At 41.5% G+C, this 27,939-nt stretch overlaps 1 protein-coding gene across 1 annotated transcript in view; it reads right to left on the minus strand.

The window, feature by feature from the left end:
- The window catches only part of LOC149224623 (putative serine/threonine protein kinase IRE4), a gene marked incomplete at its 5' end in the record, with an annotated part of 486,106 nt that extends 458,880 nt beyond the window's left edge, over nt 1-27,226 (minus strand). Inside the window, one exon of the mRNA XM_089388232.1 lies at nt 27,055-27,226. Coding sequence (XP_089244358.1) covers nt 27,055-27,226 — 172 coding nt within the window. The remainder of the gene's footprint in view (nt 1-27,054) is intronic.
- Between the last annotated feature and the right edge of the window lie 713 nt (nt 27,227-27,939).

Genomic DNA, 27,939 nt, shown 5'->3' on the forward strand with positions numbered 1-27,939 from the left:
TTGCCTCTGGAACTTTGACTCTTCGGCCTTCCAGTCTCACCTCCCAGCATTTGGCACTAGATCTCGACTCTCCAGTAAAATTACGGACTCCCTTTGAAGCTCTGCGCTATCTCTCTGAACCTCTCTATGCCTTCTCTTCCTTGTACTCTCCAGATCTAGAAAACTCTCCTTCGGTCTACTATCCCTGCCCCTCACTACAAGAAGATCACTCAATCTCTCTCTAGCAACTCAACGCTGCTACTCTTGAGAAATTCGATCTCTTGATTTCACTATCTCAATATGTTCTCCAAGTGCACATCAAGCTCCTTGTGATCTCTCGTTGGAGCACCAACGGCCAAGATTAAAAGATATTCAAGGGCTATAAGATTAGATAGGAGTTGATCCTAGTCTTCTTTTAGAAGATTTGCACTAGATTTGATTAATCACATTTCCTAAGTGTAGGCTTAGTAATGCATTAAAAATGATTAATTATTTTAATTAAACCATCTCTATGTGTAATTTTCCCAAACGAATTCCGAGTATTGGAGAATACATGTATTCTAGCCTCTCCATCAAATTTTGTGGCTAGAACACAACCGATGCTACAAAAATCAACACTCCCTCTTAGCGAGGAATGTGTTCTAGCGCCACAACACACTAAAGCAACACCCTGTCTCTGCACCACCTCTTATTACGCTATTGATGTCTCGTTGTTGCTGCCCACCAACTACTGTGCAACTCTGATAAAACACTAGATCTGTGCTGTTGTTGGCCGTGTTGAACTACTTCCAACATTTGCATCTACACTGCAACTCCCTCTCCATCTATTGTTGTTGCAACTGCAATGAAAAATCATCCAAAATATTGAACCAACTGTGGTCAGTGTGATGCATCTGTCACGCGAGTCCTGACTGCTGCTAGACTCTACGCCCTCTCTGAAGCCTCTACACTGTTGCTGACTTTGCATTGTGCAACTTGCACTGTTGCCAACTCTGCTATGCGTTGCTCAGTCTCTGACCTGCTACTAGCTTCTGCAACTGTCACTCTGGCACCTGACTGCACCAACTCCCACTGGTCCATCCTACTACTGCATGTCTTGGGCTCCCGTAGCAAGGTATTGATTCATGAGGTGGACCGCCTCAAGAATCCTGCCCATCCTGTAGCTCTTTGGGACTATAGTTCCAGATCACCCCACCTCACCCCTGGAGGCATCTTGGCAATCATGGCAAACTCTTCCTCCAATCTGGAGGACGTGTCAATCTCAACAGATACAACCTGCTGATCTTGCTTCTCCTCCTTGTCCTTCTTTCTAAGAGGACATTAAGTGTTGTAGTGGCCAAGCTCACCACACCTGAAGCACTTAATCTTTGAAATGCCCTTATTTCTCCTGCACTGCTCGTGTTTCCACTTTGATGCAAGGGCCACGTCCTCCTCTTCCTTCACTTGCTTCGTCCCACTGTTGTTGCTGACACTGATGGTGGCCTTCACCAGATCTCGCCTCATCTCCTCCTGCTGCAAATCAGCCCACACACATTCCCAATCTGGCAGTTTTTCTCTGCCCAAGATACTCTGGACAAAAACTTGCCATTCTTCATAAATGTTGTTCAGCGCTAATCGTACAACCTCTGTACACTGGCACGTTGATCAAACATAAGCTTGTTGATCCTGGACATCCTGAAGCCTAGTAAGGAAGGTGTCTACACACTCCCCTTTCTGCATCCTCATTCATCTCAGCTTCTCCTCAAGATACATCTTCTACTGCTCAAAAGATCCCTCGTATAGCGTAGCTAGTGCTTCCCACGTCTATCGGGCAGTGTCATTGCCAGCAATGTGAGATACCACATGATCTCGAACCCCATCGAGAATAAACCTCTTAGCTCTCGCCATCTCCTTCTTGTACTTCTTAAGCGGATATGCATCTGCGGGTATAGCTACCACACTATCAACATAAGTTTTGACATCATGCTCATTTAGAAGGCAGGAAATTCTAGCCTTCCAGATCACATAGTTGGAGGCTTTGTCCAACCGATCTTGATCTCTCAACCCAGCTGATGCCAACTCTTTGAAAAATGTCAAACTTCTTCTTCTTCTCCTCTGCGCAGCTGCTGCCCAGCTATTCACACTCCCTTCTGGAGTGAGAAATCCCGCACACAGCTACTGCTGCTCTGCTAGGAAAAATCGAACTTCTTTGATAGAAGTCCCATGAGGAAGAAATTCCCTCAGTGTGCTCTCCTCTCGTTCTGATGCAAGTTTGCTAGCAACTGCTGCAAAATGACTGCGTCCCAGCAAAAGATCTACTATACGTGGAAACTGTTGCATTACATCCTCTGCCTCTATGAATCTTCAATTCATAAAATTTACTCTATTGACTCACTCAAAGAAGTAATTTTCCACGAAAAATAGCCCTTCTAGCCAATGGACTGCACAGCCACTCTAGGGTTTCGAAACATTGCCTACACAGTGTTTTCAAACTCCCTCTTTCACCTACAACTGATCTCTTCTGCTTACGATCTGTGCTCTAATACCATGTGAAAAATCAGTGACCCGATTCCTACTGCAGCAAACTGGTGATATTTCTCCTATTTGTTAAATTACTTTAAACAAATTACTTTTAGTTTTCTACAGCAGATATCGAAATACATACACTGCAGCCTACAAAAAATAAAATTCTGCGGAAACTAAATACTGCACTGGAGAGAAATAAACGCGCATACGCATATACACCATTGTTTTTGGACAATGACCCCGAAAAAACCCAACTTGGTAAAACTGGTGCAGCAGCTGAAGGTAGTAGTTTCCGAGTACAAATCTCTAGATGCCCAAACTGGCAATCTAATATAGAGAATACACTAGTAAAGAGGTACTGCGAAAAATCTCACACTGTCACTGGCGATCCAAATCTGATCCAAGCTCGGGATGGCTAGCCCCATGCGACCTTTGCGCAACCTCCGTGTCAGCCTACATATATTTGTGTCACAACCTCTAGGCTCTACGTCACCCTTCTTGCTAGTCGATTTGCCTCTGGAACTTTGACTCTCCAACCTTCCGATCTCGCATCCCGGCTTCTGGCACTAGATCTCGACTCTCCAGCAAAATTGACTCCCTCTGAAGCTCTGCGCTGCCTCTCTGAACCTCTCTATGCCTTCTCTGCCTTGCACTCTCCGGATCTGGAAAACTCTCCTCCGGTCTACTATCCCTGCCCCTCACTTCAAGAAGATCACTCGATCTCTCTCCAGCAACTCAACGCTGCTAGTCTTGAGAAATTCGATCTCTTGATTTCACTATCTCGATATGTTCTCCAAGTGCACATCAAGCTCCTTATAATCTCCCGTTGGAGCACCAACGGCCAATATTAAAACATAATCAAGGGCTACGATTAGATAGGAGTTGATCCCCGTCTTCTTTTAGAAGATTTGCACCAAATTTGATTAATACCCTTTAAGTAATCACATTTCCTAAGTGTAGACTTAGTAATGCATTAAAAATGATTAATTATTTTAATTAAACCATATCTAGACGTAATTTTCCCAAACGAATTTTGGGTATTGGAGAATACACTTATTCTAGCCTCTCCATCAAATTTTGTGGCTAGAACACAACCAATGCTACAAATATCAACACTCCCTCTTAGCGAGTAATGTGTTCTAGCTCTGCAACACACTGAAGCAACACCCTGTCTCTACACCAACTCCTATTACACTATTGATGTCTAGTTGTTGTTGCCCACCAACTACTGCGCAACTCTGATGAAACGCTACATCCGTGCTGCTGTTGGGGGTGCTGAACTGCTTCCAACATTGCATCTACACTGCAACTCCCTCTCCATCTGCTATTGCTACAACTGCAACGAAAAAACATCGAAAATATTGAACCAACTGTGCTCAGTATGATGCATCTGTCATGCGAGTCCTAACTGTTGCTAGTCTCTACGGCGCTACGCCCTCTCTAAAGCCTCTACGTTGCTGCTGACTCTGCACTGGCGATCCGAATCTGATCCAGGCAAGTTCTGAGTACAAATCTCTAGATCAATGTTGCACGAAGCGGGAGCGAAGCGGAAGCGCGAAGCGGAAGCGTCATTTTCCAAAAATCTAGGAAGCGAAGCGTCCGCGGAAGCGTCTGCTATATATATATATATTTTTTTATATTTTTTTGCATTTATACTCAAAACAAACATCCCAAATACCAAATTAATTGTAGAAGACATGAAAACATGCATATTTTTGCATAAATCAAGATAGATATGGCATCCATGATTCCATTGTAGTTACTTACTAGTACAACAATCATCTATATTCTAGCTATTACAAACATACATCAAATTTTTAAGCATATTATAAAACATAAAACATTTAAGCATATTATAAAACATAAAACATAGAGCATATTATGATTTATCTAGCAAGTGAGCAACTGTCAACATTTGTCATGTCCAAAATTCAAATAATAATGTTTACAAAATATGTCACTTGGTCACTGCCAAGCCAAAAAGGTTCAAAATTCAAATTCACAAGTCTACAAGTCTAATGAGTAATCTATGACAAAAAGAAGTAGATTGTGAATATATCTACTAATCTCTCCTCCTTCCACCACGAATAGAACGTGATGGCGGGCCTCCACGTGGTGGCAATGAAGAAGATGGTCCCTGTGTAAGTCGTGGCACTAGAACTGATGAAGAAGAACCCCCTGCTGTTGGTGTTGAACCATGGAACCTAGGAACCAAGGGACCAGATGGGGGTGGGGGTGGTGGCATATCAACACGGTCATCATCATCCTAGAATCGCTCAAAAAATTCATGCAAAAAAAAAAAAACACTAGTTAACAAAAAAATTAAAAACATGAATTAGAGAAATGCTTTATAAGGGAAAATTGGAAAATTCATACCACAATGGACATACCTGGATAAGAGCATCCTCTAATTGCTCTAGTCGCAACACTCCATCCTCCAAATTGGGCTCCTCTGGATTCTTGTCCCAAGTCAACAAGTCTTTATTAGACTTTGCATCTTCACAGTAATGGGACAACAATCGCAAGTTGTAATGAACATAAACCAAGCTCTCTGCCCGGTCTAAATTCAACCTGTTCCTTTTAACACTGTGGATGAAAGAATAAGAGCTCCAACACCTCTCTGCAGAAGAAGTGTTTACCACCTGTGATAGCACCCGCAATGCCAAACTCTGTAGAAGTGGAGTAGCCCCTCCATGCATGTTCCACCACTCAAGAGCAGAAAAATGCTCTCGATCTTGAATTGCATGCATGCTCCCAAATGGACCAGTGTTGAGCGTATAGTTGCTCACCTGTCTCCGTACCAATGCAGCCTCCTCATTATCAGGGATTAATCTACTCAATGCAGCCATATATTTTTCGTGAACCTCTCTATCTTGGTGTGGTTTTTTCCTGCTTCCCCCCCCAGGTGCTGGTGTTGAAAGCCATGATGGATGATAGTATTTAGGTGTCAAAACATATGCTAATGCATGCAATGGAATATTTAGCATTTCCCATCGGTTTTGCACCTCTACACGAATATAATTGTACAAGGTGGTATCTCTAGGCTCAACAATGTCTTTAATCTGCCCCAACATGCTATCCATTTGCTCATACACCTCCCCAATTACTGGTCGATCTGAATCTGCAAACTTGATCATGTAATAAATTGGTTTGGTGAATTGCAAAACATATTTAACCTGTGACCAAAAGTAACTGTCAAGAACAGTGTCCTTGACTACATTAGCACCATCTGTGTCAGTGTTAATTTCATCCCATGTTTCAGCACACACCAGATTAGTTAAAGCTTGTCTCACCCTCACTAGCCGCCTAAAGGTGAGGTAATAACTAGCAAATCTTGTCTTTGCAATTTTAAGCAATTGCAACTTGGAGTAAGTGCCATAGAAGTAGTTTACCCTTGTATGCCCTGTGATGAATTTAATGAGCTGCTTCCCTTTTCTGTAAACCTCAGCAATCCACCCACAATCTTTGTGTTTCACAATATCATGCATCAAAAGGTTCAATGTGTGAACCAGGCACCCAGACCAAAAGATGTGTGGATGAGTACGCTCAATAATTTTTCCTGCTGCCTTACAATTTGCTGCATTATCTGTGATCACTTGAACCACATTATTCGGACCAACATCTTTGATTGATTTCAATAGGAGATCTGCAATGTTTTGTGCAGTTGCACTGATGGAGGAGGAGTCATGACATGCAATAAATACTGCACCACTAGAAGAAACACCAAGAACATTTATCAAATGTTGGTTTCTAATATTTGTCCACCCATCTGATACAATGGATACCCCAGAATCCACCCACTCATGTGTAAAACGTGTCAAAGCTCTTTGAACCTTAGCTTTTTCTCTTTCTAATAACACTGTTCTAGCTTTCTCATAGTTGGGGGCCTTGTATCCTTTTGGGGCTTCATTGATGGCCTTTACCATGTCATGCCAATAGGGAGAGCGAAGCACATTGAATGGTACACCGCAAGCACAAAGAAAACGGACTATCTTTCCATCCACATCATCCCTCCCAGCAACATTAAGGAAATCCCCTATTGTTTTTCTACCTCCAGAGGTTGCAGAAGTACCATGAGGAGATGGGCAACTACCAAATTTAGAGGTTGCACTTGATTCAGAATGAGTTTTTTGTTTCTTGTTTTTTCGTTGTGCAGCCATCTCTATTTGGATGTATTTTCTTCTTTCTTCAGTTGAAATGTTTGGGCAAATTTGTACCCCCACAGAACCCTTTTTTTCATCACTGTCCAGCACCCCACAAAGATGCCTCCTCAGACGGGTATATGAACCCGTATATGGTTTTCCTCCATGACAACCATGAGGGCACACAAATTTGTAAGATCCACCACCCTTTCCCCCATCAAGTTTGGTCACATAGTTCCACAAGGGTGTTGATGTACCTTTCCCATCTTGTGCTTCAGTGTCCCCTTCAAGTTCATCCCCTTCCTCTTCAAACCCTTCCTCCTCATCATACATTGGGTCACTACTATTAGGACCAAGTTCATCCCCTTCCTCTTCCCCTCTATTCCTCACCCTTGCCATCATTAAAACCAAGAGTGGAATGATACATAGAAGCCAAAAGAACACCATCTTGGAATATGGATATAGGTGGTGGACAACCTGTAAATAAAGGAGCAAGTAGAAACAATGGGAAAGAGTAGGAGAGGGAGGAGAAAAATACAATTTTTTTTTCAAAAAAACAAGGGAGTTTGGGGTTTGAACTTACCTCTTTAGCTCTTGTAGATGAAGTCCTCCAAGCTCTTGCTCCAAGCTCCTCCTCCTTCTCCTAGCTCCTCCTTCTTCACTCCTCCAAGCTCTCCTCTCTTCTCCTCTCCTTTCCTCTCTTCTCTTCTCCTCTCCTCTCTTCTCTTCTCCAACTCTCATAAACTCAAAGTGAGAAAATGAGAAGAGAATGGGGGCTTTATTCTTTTCTAAACTCACCCTAAACTCACCCTAACCCACCCCCTCAATGCAAACTCAAGTTAACTTTTAAAAAAAATTAAAAAAAATTCAGGTTACATTGCTGCCCGCGCGGAAATTTCCGGAAGCACGGATCCGGAGCTCGTGAAGCGTGCGCTTCCGGGCCCAAAGCGTGGCGCTTCCGGAGGCCCGAAGCGCCCTCCGAAGCGCGGATCCGGGGCAATGCAACCCATATTCCAGGAATCGTTTCAAAAAACCGGAATCGCGCTTCATGAATTTTGGAATCGCGCTTCGCCTGGAGGTTCCGGAACGCTTCCGTACGGGACGCGATTCCGGCCTAGGATCCGCGGCGGGGGGGGGGGGCGATTCCTGCAACTATGCTCTAGATGCCCAAACTGGCAATCTGATATAGAGAATAAACTGGTAAAGAGGTACTGCGAAAAATCTCACATTGTCATTGGCGATCCGAATCTGATCCAAGCTCTAGATGGCTAGCCCCACGCTACCTCTACTCAGCCTCTGGATCAACCTACGCAGATCTGCGTCACAACCTCTAGGCTCTGCGTCACCCTTCTTGCTAGTAGATTTGCCTCTGGAACTTCGACTCTCTGGCCTTCCAATCTCACACCCCGGCTTCTGGCACTAGATCTCGACTCTCCAGCAAAATTACAGACTCCCTCTAAAGGTCTACGCTTCCTCTCTGAACCTCTATATGCCTTCTCTGCCTTGCGCTCTTCGGATCTGGAAAACTCTCCTCCGGTCTACTATCCCTGCCCCTCACTGCAAGATCACTCGATCACTCTTTGGCAACTCAACGCTGCTACTCTTGAGAAATTCGATCTCGTGATCTCACTATCTCGATATATTCTCCAAGTGTCCATCAAGGTCCTTCTGATAATCTCTCGATGGAGCACCAACAACCAAGATTAAAACATAATCAAGGGCTAAGATTAATTGGGAGTTTATCGTCGTCTTCTTCTAGAAGATTCGCACCAGATTTAATTAATACCCTTTAATTATTCACATTTCCTAAGTTCAGAGTTAGGAATACATTAAAAATGATTAATTATTTTAATTAAACCATCCCCCAAAAGATTTCTGGGTATTGGATAATACATGTATTCTAGCCTCTTCACAAATTTCATGGCTAGAACACAACCGATGCTACAAAAATCAACGCACCCTCTTAGCGAGGAATGTGTTCTAGCAACACATTCAATCAACGCCCTGTCTCTGCACCACCTCCTATTACGACGCTGATGTCTAGCTACGGCTGCCCACCAACTACTGCGAAACTTTGATAAAATGTTGCATCCGTGTTGTTGTTGACCCCGCTGAACTATTGCCAACACTGCATCTGCATTGCAATTCCCTCTCCATCTATTGTTGCTGCAACTGCAACAACTACAACGAAAAAGCATCCAAAACACTTAACCAACTGAGGTCAGTATGATGCATTTGTCACCCGAGTCCTGACTGTTGCTAGACTTTGCGCTCTCTGAAGCCTCTACGTTGTTGTTGACTTTGCACTATGCCAACTGCATGCTGTCAACTCTGCTCTGTGCTACTCAGTCTCTAACCTGCTACTAGCTTCTGCATCTATCACTCTGGCATGTGACTGCACCAACTGCCACTGGTCCATCCTGCTACTGCATGCCTTGGGCTCTCATAGCAAGGTATTGAATCTTGCCCATTCTGTAGCTCTCTAGGACTACAGTTCCATATCACCCCACCTCACCCTTGGAGGCATCTCGACAATCATGGCAAACTCTTCAGCAGATGCAGCCTATTGATCTTGATTCTCCTCCTCGTCCTTTTTTAGAGGACATTGAGTGTTGTAGTGGCCAAGCTCACCACACCTAAAGCACTTGATCTTTGAAATGTCCTTTCTCATGCGCTGCACCCGCTACCCCTTTGATGCAAGGGCCACATCCTCCTCTTCCTTCACTTACTTCGTCCCACTGTTGTTGCTGCCACTAATGGTGGCCTTCACCAGATCTCACCTCATCTCCTCCTGCTGCAAATCAGCCCACACACATTCCCAATCTAGCAATATTTCTCTGCCCAGTATACTTTGGACGAAAACTTGCCATTCTTCAAAAACGTTGTTCAGCGCTAATCGTACAAACTCTGTAGTTTGGGGTGGTGATCCTACTGAAGCTAGTTCATCCCGGACATCTTGAAGCCCGGTAAGGAAGTGGTCTACACTCTCCACTTTCTGCACCCTCGTGCATCTCAGCTTCTCCTCAAGATACATCTTTCGCTGCTCGGAAGGTTCCTTGTATAGCATAACTAGTGCTTCCCACATCTATTGGGCAGTATCTTTGCCAGCTATGTGAGATACCACATGATCTCGAACCCCATCGAGAATAAAACCCTTAGCTCTTGCCATCTCCTTCTTGTACTTCTTAAGCGGATTTTCATCTGCGCGTACAGCTACCACACTATCGACATAAGTTTTGAGATCATGCTCATTTAGAAGGCAGGAAATTCTAGCTTTCCAGATCACATAGTTGGAGGCTCCATCCAACAGATCTTGATCTCTCAACCCAGCTGATGCCATCTCTCTGGAAAACGTCGAACTTCTTCCTCTTCTCCTCTGCACAGTTGTTGCCCAGTTATTCGCACTCCCTTCTGGAGTGAGAAATCCCGCACACAGCTAATACTGCTCTGCTAGGAAAAATCGAACTTCTTGGCTAGAAGTCCCCTGAGGCAGGAATTCCCTCAGCGTGTGCTCTCCTCTCCTTCTAACATTATTTTGCCAGCAACTGCTGCAAAATGATTGTGTCCCAGTTGAAGACTTGCTCTACGTGGAAACTACTCCGTTGTACCCTCTACCTTTGCGAATCTTCAATTCGGAAAATTTACTCTTTGTCGACTCAATTAGAGAAGTAATTTTCAATGAAAATTAGCCCTTCTGGCCAATGGATTGCGCAACAACTCTAGGGTTTCAAAATGTTACCTACGTAATGTTTTCGAACTCCCTCTTTCGCCTGCAACTAAGCTCTCCTACTTAAGATCTGTACTCTAATACCATGTGAAAAATCGATGACCCGATTCCTACTGCAGCAAACTGACGATATTTCTCCTATTTGTTAAATTGCTTTAAACAAATTACTTTCAGTTTTCTACAGCAAATATCAAAATACATACGCTCCAGCTTACACAAAATAAAATACTGCAGAAACTAAAAACTGCACTGGAGAGAAATAAACACACCCACATATATACCGTTGTTTTTGGATAATGTCCCCGGAAAAACCCAACTTGGGAAATCTGGTGCAACAGTCAAGGGTTTTATTATTATGCAGTAGTTTCTAAGTACAAATCTCTAGATGCCCAAACTGGCAATCTGATACAGAGAATAAACTGGCAAAGAGGTAGTGAGAAAAATCTCACACTGTCACTGGTGATCTAAATCTGATCCAGGCTCTGGATGGCTAGCCCCAAGCTACCTTTGCGCAGCCTCTGCGTCAGCCTACGCAGATCTGCGTCACAGCCTCTAGGCTCTGCATCACCCTTCTTGTTGGTCGATTTGCCTCTGGAACTTTGACTCTCTGGCCTTCCAGTCTCACACCCTGGCTTCTAGCACTAGATCTCGACTCTCCAGCAAAATTATGGACTCCTTGTGAAGCTCTGCACTGCCTCTATGAACCTCTCTATGCCTTCTCTGCCATGCACTCTCTGGATCTGGAAAACTCTCCTCCGGTCTACTATCCCTGCCCCTCACTGCAAGAAGATCACTCGATCTCTCTCCAGCAACTCAACGCTTCTAATCTTGAGAAATTCGATCTCTTGATCTCACTATCTCGATATGTTCTCCAAATGCCCATCAGGCTCCTTCTTATAATCTCTCGTTGGAGCACCAACAGCCAAGATTAAAACATAATCAAGGGCTAAGATTAACTAGGAGTTGATCCTCGTCTTCTTCTAGAAGATTCGCAGCAGATTTAATTAATACCCTTTAATTAATCACATTCCCTAAGTTCAGACTTAGGAATACATTAAAAATGATTAATTATTTTAATTAAACCATCTCTAGGTGGAATTTTCCCAAACGATTTTTGGGCATTGGAGAATACATGTATTCTAGCCTCTCCACCAAATTTTGTGGCTAGAACACAACCGATGCTACAAAAATCAACAAATGTCATGCCACTACTGCTTAGAGACCCAAGGCTCTCAACGCTCTACTTGTGAGTGTCAGTATGATCCCCTAGAAGCCTGAGCCCAATTAAGTTGCCCAAGTCATAGTTGTGGAACCACCTAACGATCACATCATAAACTCCAGCAAGCAACAAATCATTAGGTACAATAATCATTTTTGCATCTAAGTGGACCAAGCTTGAAAGTAATGGGCTCTTCAACACTTCAAACAAGACTTCCTTTCCAAAATTAGGGCTTTGAACTCGCAATGGCATTACCTCCCTAGGTAGGAGTGGCTAAAGGACAACCCTATTAGCTGTTTCCAGCCCCCAAGGGAAAGTGACATTTCCTCGGTCCACCCTTCAATCAATAGGTTTTATGTGAACAATGATGGTGATGAGGGGGAGAAGACTCCATGGCCAACTGCCATGGTCAAAGGACCAACATTATGGGGATCCACATCATGAGTGTACAAATGTGAGGAGGGAACAATCGTAGATGCATGAATTACCAACCCAGCTTTTGTTTTTCCACCCCTCTTGTGTGCACTTTACTTTTTCTAGATTTTTCTTTGTATTATTGCTCGTAGCTCGAAGGATTAGAGCTTGCCTTGTATGATGCGTAGCAGTTGTATTATCCCTTAATGATGAGGCAGCTCATTGCCCATTGGGGTTGGGACATGCAAAGGTTTTTTTCATGATGTATAGGAGTAATATGGTGCTCAGGAACCAGGCGATGGCCACAAGGGGTGAGGTAGAGCTCATTCTAGGATTTTGCCCACATGCTAATGTATATGTCCCGACCTCTTTTGCATTTTAATATTCTTCCTCTTATTTTGCTTGTGGCCAATATATGTGTTTTCCTTTTCTTTTAGCTACATCAACCCCCCAAGGCCAAGTTTTGGGCCCTGCCAAGTATGAGGATGTATGGGTATCAAATCCCACAAAACCAATGGTCAGTTGAACCTGAAGAATGGAGGTGGAATATAAGGCTTGTAATGTGAATGGAAAGTGATAAGTATGGAATCGAGATGGATGGAACACACTATCTCAATTAGGGCTTCCCAAGTAGTGTCCCCCCTATACCCATTGGGCCATTACAGTAGGTCCCACTAGACTAGGATCAAATATTAACACCCCATTTAAGGTGAGGGAACAAGATCATGGTCAAAACCCCTCCTTCTTCTAGGTCACCCCATAATCCATGTCAAATGCCCAAAGTACAAACAAGCATAAGCACCCAATTGCAAAATGAATAAAGTACCTTTTGATCAGAAGCCCACCTTCGTTCATGTGCTCTTGTGAGATGGGTGAGAAGACATATGACTAATGCAGGTGGCAGAGATATGAATGGCACATTGTCTTCGACTAGTGGTGACTGCAAGGGTTGTTGGCTGGCTAGCTGGAAGAGATGATGGGAGAAAAAATCTCCTATGGTTTTACCCATTTTTGGTGGGTAACAAACACTCTACACAAAGGGGCATCCAACACATTTCTCAAGGTGAAAATTGGTACATCGCCCTAAAGTGCTCTATATAACGGTTATTGTTAACTACTTGGCAGACATGTTGAGGGATCATAAGAATATCTTGAAGAGTGCTCCACCCAAGGAGGAATCCAAGGCATCTTTGTACAAGGTCAACACCCTTTAATAAGGGATTTTGGTAAGAGCAAGCTCATATTCTAGGTAGAATTCCCATCATCCCAAGAGGGTGTTCTTGGTGCATTTATTGAGCATATTCTAGGAGGGCATTCCAGCTTTAAAGGGAGTAATAATTTAAGCACACCTTTTGCCATTATATGAACGCAACATTATTATCTTGGAAGAGAAGTCAATTAATAAACAAGTTAAGCCCGTTTTTGCACACATGCCAAGAAGCTGGTTACAATAAAGAGAAGCATTCTTCTTTCCACGAGAGTATTAATGAACCCTTAACCAATTTTTAAACAATTATCAAGGGTGCTTCCATTCTTGCACACAACTCAAGGGTGCACCCCCTTCTAAGGAGTATGGAATTTTGTTTGGTCAAAGGTCTTTCTTGGAGAGCACCCAACTAGGGGAGGTGGCACATGGTTCAACATCCCAAGGATAAATACACCCTAGTCCTTATGGGTGCAAAAGCTGGAATTTCTGTTATCTAAAGTTTTGATGCAAAACAGAAATTTCGCCTCTATCCTAGAGGTTTCCCAAATCTTATCCTTGTGAATTTTCATCCTTAGGGTTATTAGAAATTATAACAAAGCAGCAGTGGTGGCAGACAATATTTCAATCCTTAACAACCCCAATTATCAACACAATCTAAGAGAAAAGATACCAAAGTGTTTCAATAAGTTTCAACTCCCCGAGGCAATCCTATCATGCATAAACCAAATCTGAAAACACCTATTTGCAGCTGTAATGCAGTAGCAAAACAGCCGTTATCTTCTTCAATTACAATGTTAAATCACTTGACATAATCTTAACTTATGTCAAATCAGTAAGACATATATAGCTGGAAATTACAAACCATGAAGAATATAGATGGCCAAAAATCAAATCTGCAATCTACACAAGTATTGGATAGTTGAAAACTTCATTAATATGCATAAGATGAAGTTCATGTACATACCATAGCCTTATCACAAGGCTAGTACAATCCACTAGCTCTCCAAAACCCTAGCTAGGGAAAACCAAGAAAACCCTAGCTCAACCAAGGAGATCCAACAAGCAAGATCACTCAAGCAAGTCCTCCATGGCAAGACATATCTTCTTCTTCTCTTCTCCAACTATAACCTAGTACTTCATCTAAAAACTAGAACCAGGTTTTGAACTCGCCCTCCTATCTAATCAAGATTCAAACAAATCGAACTAGATTCAAATTTGAAAAAAAATATACAAAATAATTAACTTTCAATGAAAAAAATATTTTTAAGATTCCAAGCCATTGGATACAAAATATGTGAAGTTTGCTCATCTATATAACATGTAAGAGTGAGAATTCATGTTGAATTAGAATGGAAGATTCTATGGCTTTGTTGATTTGCAATTGTTATTGAATAAGTTGTGACCTAAACTGGAAATTTCGGAGAGAATGGCGAGGACTTCTGAGATCGTGCTCTGTGATGGTGTCGTCTAGATCGTCAATGGAGATCGTAGGACTAATAATCGGTAACTCCACCAAATGTATGAAGATGCATACAAGTATTTTATCTGTCAGTTTTCCGATCCGAACTACTATGGTGCAGATCATGACTCCCATTTGTTCGAGCAGCCGCCACTGTGCCCGGATCAGTCATCTCCCCTGATCTGAGGCATTGTGCATAGATCGGGACTCTGGTTTTCCGATCCAGACCCCCGTATTGTAGATCGGCCCCTATTCTGGCCAGATCTAGAAGCCCTATCACTATATGACATGACCCTCCTTCTCGATGATTTCACACAGGGAACAGGATCTCTTTTGAAGAACTGGGTAGCGGTGGTAGATGTCGGGTATTCTCGGCATTTCGCTATTTCTACAACCCAATCTCCCTTTCGCTTCACGCACCTCTGCTATAAATATGATATGGACTAAGCATTGCCTGATATTTGCAAATGGAAACTAGATCAAGGCAATCGACTTGAACATGGCATGTTATGCCTCAAACACCCAGTCGAAGGAAGTTTTGGGGATGCATTGAAGGTGTGGGCAGAGCAGATTTACGGATCTACTCTTCTCACTACAAAAAGAATAACAGACGTAGCGATTACCAACAGATATGCATCATATACTCCAGATTCAAGATCTTTTCCTGCAAATGGAAAGCCCAAATCATATTCAAATCTCCTAATGGCGGCACCTCCAGATCAATGCAGGATCTCTGCAAATCGGATTGCACATTTCACTCTGCACTGGGATCGCAATATTGGAGAAATAATATGTACACAATGTTTTGGGGCAGAGAATCATTCGTTGCAGCAGGAGCATGGGACTGTACATAGCTTTAGCTTGTGGGCGTCGTGAGACAAAGTACACAAGGACTCAGATCACAAGCAAGCACCAAGGGCTGGTCGAGAACGTTGCCCTACAGTCAACAATCTTCGGTCGAATATTGAAGACCCCTCGATAGAACCACATGAACGAACACAGAGCAATCTCTTTATCAAAACCCTCGAAGGGAAAATTGTCTGTATAAAGATCGGTTGCTAGGAGGAGATAAAAACTCTTAAACTCAGGATTCAAGAAAAGATGGGTATACCAGCTGGCCTGCAACTCTAGATCTATGCAGGGAAATCACTGCATGAGGAACTCAAGCTATAGAATTATAACATCGGTTGCGACTCAACCATCTTCCTCACTACAAGACTTCTAGGAGGATGTCCTGGGACAAGCTCTAAAGGACCAGCCACCTTCAAAGATGTAGTCAAAGGAAAGACAGAGCCACGAAAACAAACAGAACAGCAAACCACCACTCCTAGTCCCTACATTGTGGAGCAGATGACTCAGATCCCAGCCTTAACAATTACTCTGCCTGAGGTAAATGAGCTCCATAATGATTTTATCTCTAAAGTTGTGATCTGCAGATTTAATGGATTTTGGCCCAAACCGGAAGCCCTAAGACAATGGATTTTCTCCATATGGACAGAAAACTGTGACATACACTTATGCTCAAAAGGCTTCTTCATTGTTAAGTTCGACACAGCTAAAGACAAGGAATATGCACTGCATGAAGGACCATGGTTTTGGGGTAATGCAGGTCTCTTCATAACACCATGGTTTCCAAATTTTGACGCAAATACCATGGTGGTTTCCAAAATGCCAGTGTGGGTACGACTATATAACTTACCTCTACATTTTTGGCACCACAAAGTATTAGCAGGCATTGGAAATGCTCTTGGTAAATTCTTAAAAGTAGATGGAGATCGACTCACTAAGGATATCTTCACCTTTGCCAGAATCTGTGTGGAGGTAGACCTTAGTCAAGGATTACCAGATCACATGCTATTATATCATAACAATCAGCAATGGTCCCAGGCCCTGGACTATGAGAATACAGCCTTCAGATGCCGCATATGTCTACAAACTGGTCATCTACAAAGTGCCTGTCCACAAAACAAAAAAGACAGGAAAAAAAGACAACCACAAAAGCCAAAAGGATGGCAGTTTTCTAATACACAGGCAGCTGATCCAGAAGAGGAAGAACCTACAGAAAACACCTCCAACAACAAATCTCAAGAAGCAGAACTCCCTGGAAACTCCACAGAAATCAATGAACAAACCACCCAGAACAATTCACAGAAGGACGAGATCAAGAACTGCACCACTTTAATTCCAAGGTCATCCATCCCACAGCAGCAAAGTGAACAACACACCCCTAGGAAAGAAGTTAGTGGCAACAAAAGAACACATGGATCAGAAGGCTCTGATTCTGACAAAGAACTCCCATCAATTACCAAAGAGACACAAATGTCTATTGTTACATCCACACCCAACACTGGTGGTTGGCGAAAAGTGGAAAAAAAGAAAGGTAGAAAAGAATAGATTAGTCTTCTGGATTATCTATAGATCCTGAGAAATCAGGACATGATTATTATGCATATGCTTATTAGCATCTACAACATGTAATTTTGCTCATTATGAATAAAATTACGATTTTTTCCTTGGGAAAAAAAACATGTAAGAGTGAATATATCAAAATGGCACTGAGTGCAATACCTATCAGCAACAAAATACATAATTAATAAGGCTCTAAATGGCCTCTAGATGCCAAAGACAATGTGACAAGCTATTGGGCCATCAGCCTACAACAAATCACTAATCAACATGATCACTCATCAAACTCATCACTAATTCACCACTACTAGAAATGGGATCATCAACAAGAACTACATAAACATCATTTGGCTCAAAGTCTTTAGACTCGGATTCCTCAACCTTATAATATGGTAGAAATTGGAAAAGCTTAACATGCATAACCAATGATTTTGGTTTGAGTGAAGGGTTCATCTCCTCAACCTTATAATATGGTAGAAAAAGCTTAACATTCCTAACCAATTATTTTGGTTTGAGTGAAGGGTACATTTTTGTTAAGGCCATGGCAAAGGAGTTCAACAATCAATACCACCAACATCAAGGACATAAAGGGCTTCATGCTCTTGATTAAATGTCAATCTCATACCCTCATACATGATAGAATTCAATGAAAATGTTACAATCCTACCAATCCTAAAAATTGTTTAAGTCTATTGAATTTTGAGTGGGATATGAAATTCTACTTTCTCCATATGAAGTTCGATAAGGTTGGAACCACTCTCAAACATCCTGAAACAATTAATGGTAATGTTAAAAATTTAAGTAAAAGGAATAAAAGGGAGAGATAAAGGAACGTCAATTTACTTAAAGAGTTTAACAATACAATTTACCATTTATTGTCAGCATTGTTGGTGCTAAGTTAGGTTTTTTGATTTAGGGTTTAGGAGGTTTTTTTATTTGGGGTTTAGGAGGAATAGAGTTAGTTTTATGGCCAAAGGGGGTTGTTTTTGGAGGACAACAACCCCTAGTTTCCTCGAAAACCACCTAAAAATTTGCCATTATAGGTCCCAGAGTCCCATACATGTGAGATCAGACTGACCTGATTTGGAGAAAAATCGGTTGGCCTTAACCAATTGGTACTGGTTAGGTACCAAACCTGCCAGGTTTGGTACCTAACTAGTACCAACCAGTCCCTTGACTAGATCTTTCTACAAGGTTATTTGCTAAAGGTTGTTGATTGGCCGATTTGACCGGTTACCAGTTCAAACCGACCAATTTTTAAAGCTATACTCAAAACCCTAATTCTCAAATCTCCAAGAGGTGAAACCCTAAACCTAGACTTCAAGATGCTCCATGAAGATCAAGAAACCCTAGTAACTCCCAAGAGAGAGGTCAAGTACAAGAGAAGATCCAAGAGAGAGAGGAAGACAAGTGTGCCCCTCTTGGTCACATTTCTAAAGAAGAATGAACAAGAATGATAAGTGGAGGACCCTCTCCTTTCTCTATATGCATGAGAGGTGAGAGAGGCCAACAATACATAGATGGGTCAATGCCCTTTCAATAGTCACATATAGGCTCACAAATGTGGAGCACTACATTCCACGAGTACACATCTCAAGCACCAAGGTGATGTTGTACACAACAAAAGCTCCAAGGTGACATAACTAGACAAGATGTGTCCATAGACCTTTGCCACAAGTGCAAACATACTCGATCACTCATAAGCCACATACTCCACTAGATACACTCCCGCTACATGAAAATTGTTGAAACCTAGGCATCCCCAAGCCAACTCCAAGCCTCCATACAGATAACTAAGCTACCCCTTATTATTTAGGGCATGATGCCCTCCTACAAGATGCACAATGCTCCTCCTCCTCCTAAGTAAGTTATTCTCTGAGCAAGCAACCATCTCCATATGGCCATCATGAAGAAGTCATCCAAGCTGTGAGGAGAATTCCAATGCCCTATGGAATAATCTAAGCAATCACCCAATTGAGCAAAGAAATTTCAACCCCCACTCCTGTTATCAGTTTTCCCTATCACTCATGCATTTAGTTTTAAATCCAAGCATGATAAAAATTCTAAAATCTGGAAATGAGAATATTTTTTTTGAAAACACAAATTTAGAGATTTCACAACTACCAAAATCGCAGAAATAAAACACAGCAAAATTATGACAGCCACACATAGAAAATAACACAGTGATTTTTTGTCAATGTGACCCTGGAAAAACCCCCTACAACTCTTGGAGAAAACCAGTTTGAGAGCTCTTCTTTATTTCTGAAAATGCTTTTACAGAGAAACTAAAATACACAGTAAAAATTCCAGCAACCACAAATTACAATTTATCTCAATTTTTGTGCTTACACTCCACCTCGAAAATTGTGCCACTCAGCAAACAGCCAAGAAAGAAATTTTCCAACAATAAAAACAACATTAAATGTTGTACGGCCTGCCTCAAAAAACATGCCCAGAACTTGATATACAGACCGTACAAATTTCCATTGTACAGGTGCCACAAAATTCATGCCCAAATCTGCCTCGAAACTTGTGCCCTGCAAAACATATATCGTATAGTGTTAACTGGCTCATAGTGTTAACTGCAAAACATATATCTGGTCGAGTGTTGACCAAATACATCAAACAACCAATCAGTGGTCTGTATAGAGTAGGATCCACCAACTCGGAAGCAGAAGCGTGAAGCTTCTTCTAGTTAGTGATCATAGGTGTAGACATGGATTTGCAATCTTCCATGTGAAATCTGCTAAGAATATCCACAATTTACTTCCCTTGTCCCAGGAAGAAATGCTCCTCCATCTGCCACACCTCCAATCCCAGAAAATAATGCATCAAGCCGATATCCTTCATCTCAAACTCTGAGGCAAAATCTCTCTTACAGCCCTCAATGAGTCTCTTTGCACCAGTGATGATCAAGTCATCAACATACAACACCAGAATGAGAGGCTCCTCACCCACCACAATGAAGTATAGGTTCGCATCAGCCTCACTCTTTGTGAAAGAACTACTACAAGTATGTATCGGTCCTCGAGTACCAAGCTCTGGGAGCTTGCTTCAGACCATAAAGTGCCTTTTTCAATCTACATACATGGGACTCCTTCCCATGCACCTCAAAGCCTTGCGGTTGCTCAATATAAACCTCCTCCTAAATGAAGCCATTGAGAAATGTGGTCTTCACATCCATCTGGTGGATCTTCCAACCCATCTCTGCTGCAATCGATATAATGGAGCGAATAGATGTATACCGAGCTACAAGAGTGAAGGTCTCCTCATAGTCAACTCCCTCTACTTGTGAGAACCCTCTCGCCACAAATCGAGCCTTGAACTTCTCAATGCTGCCATCTGCAGCATGCTTTATCTTGTAAAGCCATCTGGAAGTAACAACTAATTTACCTTCAGGCCTCGGCACTACCTCTCAAACATCGTTCTTCATACTAGAAGAATACTCCTCCATCACAGCCTCTCTCCAGACCTATTGGTTGGCTGCCTCCTCATAACTAGAAGGCTCAGAGTCAATAATGCTTGTTACCAATGCCATGTAATTACAGAACCACTCAAGTGGTTTACTCTCTCTAACCTGTCTCTTTGGCCCAGCAACTGATGTGGCCTCACGCAAGGTATCTTGAAGCCACTTGGGCTTCCTCTTCCCTGAGCATACTTCTCCCACCGGAGGGAAAGAATCCTCATCATCATCAGAAGCGTGAACTCCTGAAGGCTAGCCAACTGACCTCATGCCTGAATCTGTGCCTGTAGATGCGGAAGTACCATGCGAACTGTCCATTAGTGGACTACCCTATCAACTGCTCTGCAGACTACCCTGCATGCTGCCCAAAGAACCACCCACCTAACTCTGAGAACCACTGCTCCCTGATGGACCTAACACTGTAATCGATGTACCTCCTGATCCCTGACCACTGGATCCTTGTGACTGACTCAGCTGCTCCTGAGGGTCTGGTGACTCTAGATACTCTAACTCTCGTGACCTCCTGAAAGCTCTCTCCTCCTCGAACTTCACATCCTGCTTGACAACCACTTTCCTCTGCGCAGGAATATAAATCCGATAAGCTTTCGAGGTCTCGCTATAACCCACAAAGATGCCCTTGTCTGCAGTGGGCTCTAGCTTGGTCCTGTTCTCCTTGGGGACATAGGAATATGTAAGGCACCCAAAGATACGAAAGTGCCCAACATCAGGCTTCTTCCCAGAAAAAGCCTCCTCCGGAGTCACATTCCCCAAGGCACAATGTGGACTCCTATTCTACAAGTACACAACAGTGTTGCAGGCCTCTACCCACAAAAATAAAGGTAACCCCTGATCATGAAACATGGCTTTGGCAACCCCTGCAATGGATCTGTTCTTCCTCTCTACAACCCCATTCTATTGGGAGTTGTAAGGAACTGTGAACTCCTTCCTAATGTCTGCCTCAACACAAAAATCAACAAATTCACCAAGGGTATACTCCCCTCCATTGTCTGACCTGAAGACCTTGATCTTCCTACCTATCTGGGTCTCCACAAGAGCTTTGAACTCTTGAAACCGTTTGAAGACCTCACTCTTGGTCTTCAAGAAATAAATCCAAGTCTTCCTAGAGTGGTCATCAATGAATAAAACATAGTACTCATAGCCAGTCAAGGATACATGAGACATCCGACCACTCACATCGGTATGAATCAATTCAAGGATCCCAGTCGCTCTGCTGTCATTGCTGGGAAAAGGGGATCTGGAAAGCTTCCCCATAGCACATCCTCTGCATACATCAAGGTGATCAGAACTGAAATCTGGCACACCAGTGGTGATCTCCCGCAATGTACTCAAGGCCCCATGATACATGTGCCCCATCCTGCGATGCCAAATCTCACACAACTTTGAACTGCTAGATCTGTTGTTGATCCTATCTTGGGTGCTGCTACTCAATGCCATCAGGGGCTGGAATGATAACTTGTACACCTTGGCATGTCACACACCAATCTCTCTAGCTGAAGAAGCTAGAGTTCCCCTAGGATATATAAGCACCTGCCCTCTCCTGAACAACACATCATACCCTTTGTCCTCAAGTGTTGAGACGGATATCAGGTTCTTCTTCATTCCAGGCACATATAGAACATATGACACTTTCAAGGGAGGTTTGGGTCCCCTATCAAATGTCAATGTCCCCACACCGACTGCTCTAACAATGTTGTCATCACCAAGTACTATCTCCATATCAGTATCCCTCTGAAAGCTCTGAGAAGTACTCTCCGACTCTTGTCATGTGGCGGGAAGCGCCACTGTCAACATACCAAATGCTAGAAGATGCTTTGTTAGTAGCGGGGAATGCACACTCCCTCTGAACCTGTATGGCAGGTGATCCTGCACTAGTGGCCTCACAAGCTATGAACCCAAAATCCCGATCAAAGCTCTCTATCTCTGCAAAAGATGCCATGGGTTTGTCTTTCCCTTTCTTGTTCTTCTTCTCCGAACACACAACAACATAGTGTCCCAACTTTTGACAATTCCAACATTTGACTTTGGAATAGTCCTTCTCCTTGTTCTGCTGCTTGCCTTTACCTTTGCCTTTGTCTCCACTGTTGGAAGCTTTCTTCTTTGCTCTGCCCTTCTTGCCTCTTGCTAACAATGCCACATTGTCATCCTCCTCCACCTGTTTGGCTGCCCCAAGATGGTTCTTTCTGATCTCATTCTGAATGCAATCATCCCACAACCTCTCCCAATTGGAAAGGTTTTCCTGTGCAACAATGCCATCCACAAAATTCTCCCAAGTCTTGGGAAGACCATTCAAAGCAATCCTCACCAACTCAGTGGGTGCAATGATCTCACCTACGGCTGCCAACTCATCTCTCACTGAAGTGATTTTTGTGAGGTATGTTGTAGCACTGTCAGTCTTAGCCATTTTAATGGCCTTCAGTTTCTCCTTTAGGACCATTTTTCTGTTTTCATTTGAGCTCTAGTAAACACTGGTCAAGGTTGTCCACATCTCATGTGCATAAGTCTTTCCTCTCACATGAGAAATGACATGATCTTTGATTCCTTCTAGAATCAATATTTTTGCCTTAGCATTTTTTTGTTAAACTCTGCCAACTGTACAGGGTCAACAGGTACTACTATTGGGTTCTGTGTGTTATTTACCATAATGCCCCAGACTTCTAATTCCTCAAAGATGCTCTGGATTCTCTCCTTTCATGCATTGTAGTTGTTCTGCCCATCCAACCTGTCTTCAACTCTCAAACCTAAAGACATGTTTCACTGTCCTACCAAACTAAAATTTTCAAATATGTGGTAAAGGTTTCTGTTTTCTGTGTAAAAATTAGTTTGCTATAATTTTCTCTTTATTGTCCCAAACTGCACTTTTCAGCCAACCAAGCTCTAATACCATGAAGAAATTTCAACCCCCACCCCGGTTATCAGTTTTCCTTATCACTCCATGCATTTAATTTTAAATCCCAACATGATAAAAATTCTAAAATCTGGAAATAACAATATTTTTCTGAAAAAACAAATTTAGAGATTTCACAACTGTTGAAATTGCATAAATAAAACACAGCAAAATTATGACAGCCACACAGAAAATAACACTGATTTTTGGTCAATGTGACCCTTGAAAAACCCCCTACAACTCTTGGGGAAAACCAATTTGAGAGCTCTTCTTTATTTTTGAAAATGTTTTTACAGAGAAACTGAAATACATAGTAAAAATTTCAGCAACCACAAATTACAACTTATCTCGATTTTCGTGCTTGCACTCCGCCTTGAAAATGGTGCCAATCAGCAAACAGCCAAAACATAAATTTTCCAACAATAAAAACAACATTAAATGTTGTACAGCCTACCTCGAAAAACATGCCCAAAACTTATTGTATGGACTGTACGGATTTCAGCAGTACGGCTGCCTTGAAAATCGTGCCCTTGCTGTTGTCCCTCTTCCTCAATATCTGTGTCTTTCTCCTACTGTACGATTTTGCCTTGGGATGCATGCCAATAAATGTTGCTACTCAGATTTGCTGAAATGTCTTCTTGTTGCTCTCCTTCACTTCCTCACTGCTCAGAAATTTTCTCCTTGCTCTCTCTTCTCTTTCTCTCAAATGCTCATGAAATAATGAATTAATATTTTCCTCTTCTCTTCTCCTTTTATTCTCTAAATGACCTTTTGGGTTACCCTAAGATCTAATGGCTGAAATTCACTTAGATCTAGGGATGAGAATAAATGTGCATTTAATTCTCACTTTCTATTTTTTAACTCACCCATTTAAATAAAGACCCACTTAGCATTTTATTTCCATAGTCACTTTTTCACTTTCTAATTCTTCATTGACTTTAATAAAGTCACCTTTAAATTAGAATGTAACTTTACCACTTATAAAGTCACTTTTAAATTAGAATGTAACTTTACCACTTATAAAGTCACTTTTAAATTAAATTGACTTTACCACTTATAAAGTCACTTTAGGAGAAAAGTAAAAAATAAATTTGGACACTTTTCCCTAGGCCAAAGATCAAAGCCATAGGGAACCACTTGTCCTCTAGTACCCAAATTTTAACATTGAGGTCAAGCAACCATTGAGTAAGTCATATCTAATGTGCAAATCCATCACGAACCATCTCACATGTCTGATCATACATCATGTACTGCAAATCTCATGAAGCATTGCCAAACATGGTGTAGACACTTTTCAAGTAACCTGAAAGCTAACACCTTGACATGGTCCTTACTATTATTTTATGGGGAGCGCTCATAAGGATGTTATCTTAAGGAGCATTTGAAAGAAAAGAAGACAAATGGCACTAGGAAACCCTCACACATGGTCAAAGAAGCATTTGTCATTATATAAGGAAGTGTTTTGCCTAGGAGACTAACAAGTGACATAAGGACTCATTCAAACCCGTGTTCATGCATAATGCATTGTTTTTAAAGAGTGACCTGCCTTGAAGAGCATTTATGATGTATAATTTAACATTTTTCTAGGAGAGAATGTGGATCTAGGATCCACTTATTCTTATTTTATTGTAAGAGAGGTTGAGCTAAAATTCTATATAAAGAGAAGCCCTCTCATTTGTTGAGCATGGTTGGATTTGGAAGGACATCCCCTTCAAGCCTAGTCAAAAATCTGTCAGGCGGAAGAAGTTAAGGGGCTTATTCAATGTAAGGTTCACCGTTTCTCATCTCATAGGGCTGAATTTGATCGCTGGAACTGTGTCTGTAAAATCTGTTGTAAGGGACTATATTTAAGGGTAGTTATGCTCCAGAAAAAGGGAAAAGGTTGAGGTGAAATCTTCCTTCTTCTTGATGTTTTGTTATTGATCAATTCATATGTTTTTTCTGCTGCCATTTCTATGTTTGAGGGACTGCTGCTATCTTTTGTTGTTCATGATTAAATACAAGTTTACTACCCTTTTTTTGCTGGTTGAAGAGACACACCTTTGGCAGGCCCCTCATCTTAATTTCTGCACTTTAAAGCAGTCCACATGGTTGATTATAGCATATTTGTAACAACATGGTCACGCCTCATTTCATTTACATTTTGGACCCTCTTCAATCTAGACTTTGACTTCATTTTGGCCAAATAGAATGGCACTTGTCTTGGTCCACCGTCCCATTTAATCAAAAGTTTATTTTACACTTTACTTAGGGATTCCCCCTTTTTGCTGGAGGAGAGCCAGCCTGGAGAGAAAGAAGGTGGTGTTGTGGTGACATTGGACAAACCCCCCGAGTTCCCCTCAGGCTGCAATTGTGTCTCAGGGCTTTATCACTTTGAGTGCAGGTTTGGGAGGTAACATTGCACATCCAGCACAAAATATAATATTTATAAGGTTAATAATAGGTTTATAAATAAAAAAAAGTTAACTAATATTAAAATTTAACTCAACAGATGAATAAAGTCATCTTATACCTTTCAAAAGGTAGGACTCCAATTCTGATGCATGCCGGGAATGAAATGCTGCCATGCTCCTTTGCCCATACTATTACTTCTAGTTAAATAAAATAATTTAGTTTCTTGCAATTAAGTTAAGGTTCCTGCTAAAAGTTCCCTTGAATAACATGCAACTAAGGGAGTTAACCAAATCATATTAAATTGATTAAGCTTGTTTGTATTTACTATTTTCCCTCCCTTATTGTGCCTAACAACTTACCTTAAAAATTTTATAGGCCATTTTAAAATTAAAATATTCTCCGTAAGGAACTCAGAATTTGGCCAAACTTGAGTATATTTCCTACTGCTGTTTTAAGTTATGCGAAATTTCATCGCACAAGATGTTTTCATGTATGCAAGAGTACTAGTAGTTAAGATAAATAAAAGTTAAATTTAGGAAAAGCTGTATTTCTGATCGTGATCATGATCGGTGTTCCCAGAACTCAACTTTAGTATAAAGAACCTTAATAATGAAGAAACATATGATTATTTTTTTATTTAACAAGTTGCTTTTATGATCAAATAAATTGAAAATAAAATAAGTTTTACTAGAAAACAACCTCCCTCGAGATTTTGCACGATTGATTTTAAAATTTATATGTGATTTAGCTGAAGATATGTGCCAAGTCCATCTAATCCGCTTTAACATTATTCTCTATTTCCCTTTTGTTTATGTCGCTGATGACCTGCTTTAACGATTTTACGGGCACTTGCAAAAATTTAAACAATTTCGCTGCGGATATATGGAATGGAATGGAATGATAGGTATTTGACAATCCTCATTTCATCCGCTTTAATTTTATTAGCTATTTTATTTTCATTGATGTAGCAGACGATGTGCTTCAAAGATATTACAGGCGACTTCAAAAATTTAATGTAACTTAATTGAAGATATAGGTATGTCGAAGCCTCGTTTAATCCTCTTTGTTCGTACAGACGTGTACTGAGGCATGAAAAATTATAAAATAATAATTGAGAACTGGCCCCTAATCCATTAGCCGGGAGTGACTATGGACCACTACGGAGAGTCCGAAAATATCGGAATTTCAAACTTCTGTTAAATAAAGCATTTTTTATAGACGCAGTTTTGCATACCTGGTCTTGTAGGACTTGTTACACAGCCAGTCCTTGGAAGAGAAGTTTGTATTAAGCTTGGGCCTTCAGCAACTGACTTCTCCGACACAGTTGACAGCTGCAGACTTCTGAATATGGAAGATACCGACGGAAGTCTATCTCTTGACCTCAAATTTAAATCTTTACAGCCTTTCGGGTAAACAGGTTATTTTTCATCTCTCAAAGGCTCGAACCATGTCTTAATCAGATTAAGTCCAGACGTAATAGGAATGCCTTTAGAATAAATGCTCTTCTTCGTGATTATGAGACTAGGTGTTCAAAGAATAAAGATTGCTTGTCTTGAAGCCCTCAAAAAATTGCTCCCTCATCTAGAACTCCACCTACCTACATTCCTTTTAGCTTTGACACAGCCTATAGCTGGGACCCTCGAATAATCTCCTATACATGTCATCCTTTATCTCAGCCACCTTTATTAGTTTTGCCTCCAAAAATCGCTATCGGCTACCTCCTCAACGCCAAATTTGCTGTTTGCAAGATTCTCCACACAATAAATTCGAATGCAAAATCCATGATTATTATCTTTCCGCATAATGCCGTGTTCGAATTTGATGGGTAAGTTCTGAAGAGTGTTTTCTAGTCAGTGTTTTCTCCAAAGTCAACGAATGATAATTTGCTTGTCCAGCCCTTCCTTTTTGACAGAATCGGTTCTGCTGGATTTTCTACTAAGAAGGTTTCGGATTAAGAATATAGAGCTGTCTTGGGTTGTAATGGGTAAATATATTTATTTATTTAACAAAATATAAATTTCAAAATAAATAAATTATTTAAATTTTATAGAGCTGTGTTGGGTTGTAATTGGTAAATATATTTATTTATTTAACAAAATATAAATTTCAAAATAAATAA

The sequence above is a fragment of the Pinus tabuliformis genome, chromosome Q (genome assembly GCF_031772625.1).
Source record: "Pinus tabuliformis cultivar Carrire ecotype Pingquan chromosome Q, CPIR1, whole genome shotgun sequence".
In the NCBI taxonomy this organism is placed as follows: Eukaryota; Viridiplantae; Streptophyta; class Pinopsida; order Pinales; family Pinaceae; genus Pinus; species Pinus tabuliformis.